This window comes from Apteryx rowi, unplaced genomic scaffold (assembly GCF_003343035.1).
Source record: "Apteryx rowi isolate R43461 unplaced genomic scaffold, aptRow1 scaffold_2878, whole genome shotgun sequence".
NCBI classification, from domain to species: Eukaryota; Metazoa; Chordata; class Aves; order Apterygiformes; family Apterygidae; genus Apteryx; species Apteryx rowi.
This window is the reverse complement of record NW_020449283.1, coordinates 1-2053: the sequence shown is the minus strand read 5'-3', so window position 1 is coordinate 2053 and position 2053 is coordinate 1. Positions and strand designations below refer to the sequence as shown.

At 48.5% G+C, this 2053-nt stretch overlaps 1 protein-coding gene across 1 annotated transcript; it reads left to right on the top strand.

The window, feature by feature from the left end:
- The first annotated feature begins 297 nt into the window (after positions 1-297).
- On the top strand, positions 298-1233 carry LOC112967731 (olfactory receptor 14A16-like). Its single transcript, XM_026069175.1, has one exon. The coding sequence runs from the start codon at positions 298-300 to the stop codon at positions 1231-1233; it is 936 nt and encodes a 311-aa protein (XP_025924960.1).
- The last annotated feature ends 820 nt before the right edge of the window (positions 1234-2053 follow it).

Below are 2053 nucleotides of genomic sequence, written 5' to 3'. Positions count from 1 at the left end.
TCTGACTGGATCTGGGAATATAACAGTTTATTCACCCCTCTTCCCATGTATGCAGTGCTGTCGGTCAGGGCTGGCTCCTTTGGAGCCCACCGGCACAGGCCCCTGCTCCTCATGTCAAACTCAACAAGCACAAACCAGAGCTCAAACGATGGAGGTCAGTGACATTGCTGCTGTGATAGGGAGAGGTAATGTGTGTGTTGGGGGAGGTTATAAGATAGTTTTGCTCAGAGAAGTCTGCCCTAACTTGTCAATGTGTCTTCTTCATCACACAGTCTCCCTGTGCCCTAAAGGAGCGAAATGTCCAACAGCAGCTCCCTTAATGAGTTTCTCCTCCTGGCATTTGCGGACACACGGGAGCTGCAGCTCTTGCACTTCTCGCTCTTCCTGGGCATCTACCTGGCTGCCCTCCTGGGCAATGGCCTCATCATCACAGCCGTAGCCTGTGACCACCGCCTCCACACCCCCATGTACTTCTTCCTACTCAACCTCTCCCTCCTCGACCTTGGCACCATCTCCACCACTGTCCCCAAATCCATGGCCAATTCCCTGTGGGACACAAAAGCCATTTCCTACTCAGGATGTGCTGCCCAGATATTTTCCTTCTTTTTCTTATCTTCAACAGAGTTTTCTCTCCTCACAGTCATGGCCTATGACCGCTATGTTGCCATCTGCAGACCCCTGCACTACGGGACCCTCATGGGCAGCAGAGCTTGTGTCAAAATGGCAGCAGCTGCCTGGGCCAGTGCTTTCCTCCATGCTCTCCTGCACACTGCTAACACATTTTCCATACCACTCTGCCAAGGAAACACAGTGGACCAGTTCTTCTGTGAAGTTCCCCATCTCCTCAAGCTCTCCTGCTCAGACTCCTACCTCAGGGAAATTGGTCTTCTTGTGGTTAGTGCTTGTTTAATATTTGGGTGTTTTGTTTTCATTGTGCTGTCCTACGTGCAGATCTTCACTGCTGTGCTGAGGATCCCCTCTGAGCAGGGCCAAAACAAAGCCTTTTCCATGTGTACCCCTCACCTGGCCGTGGTCTCCCTGTGTGTCAGCACTGGCATGTTTGCTTACCTCAAGCCCCCCTCCATCTCCTCCCCAGTTCTTAATCTGGTAGTGACTGTTCTGAACTCAGTGGTGCCTCCAACGATGAACCCTCTCATCTACAGCATGAGGAACAAGGAGCTCCAAGACGCAGTGAGGAAACTGATTCAGCTCTTGCTATTTCAGCATCAATAAGCTGCCCATCCCTCTTCGCAAGTGATTTCCCATTTACCTCAGACAACCTTTATGCTTTGGGCATTCTCTTTGTGATAATCATGTTTGCGCAGAAGTGTTTGAATTCATCCCACTTCTCCAGAGGCATGAAAACAGTCTGTCTGACCCAGAGGCCTTCTGTGAATGTGTCTATCACTGTGTCAAAGCTGGCTTCTCTCTAATAAAAGCACATTTCCTCAGTACAGTTCTTGAAGGTTGGGCTCTCCTTCCAAACCTGGAGCCAGGAATGCACTCAAGAACTTTCACCTTGGAGGGGACTGTTGCTTTTCCGGGGCTCTCCTTGGGCTCCAGGGATCCTAGTCATAAGTTGAGATCTTCTCAAAAAATAACTCAGTGCAACAATAGACAAGAAATCCTCGTTTCCAAAACTTCACACAGTTTTTACCATTGCCAGATATTTTTTTCTTTCTTATGAATTGTCAGCACCATGTTCATGCACTACAGGAATTACCCTGTCTATGCAAGTGTATACATATATATATATATATATATACACACACACACACACACATTATTCATCAAAATGCATTTGCTACCAACACTCGGAATGAGAAACTTTGTTTGGAGGAACTGCTTTATTTAGTCATGTTTCAGCTCTCTTCTTCTGCCTCTCTGGCCTTTCTTCTTCCTCGGCCTCTTCTCTCTTTACAGAGCTTTCCAGGGAAAGATACACTGAATCACAGCACTTAGGGTGGACGACACATCTGGACATCACCTAGTCCCAGCCGCCCTGGTCAATGCAGAGGGAAGTAGATGAGGTTGCCCAGGGGCTCTCCACACT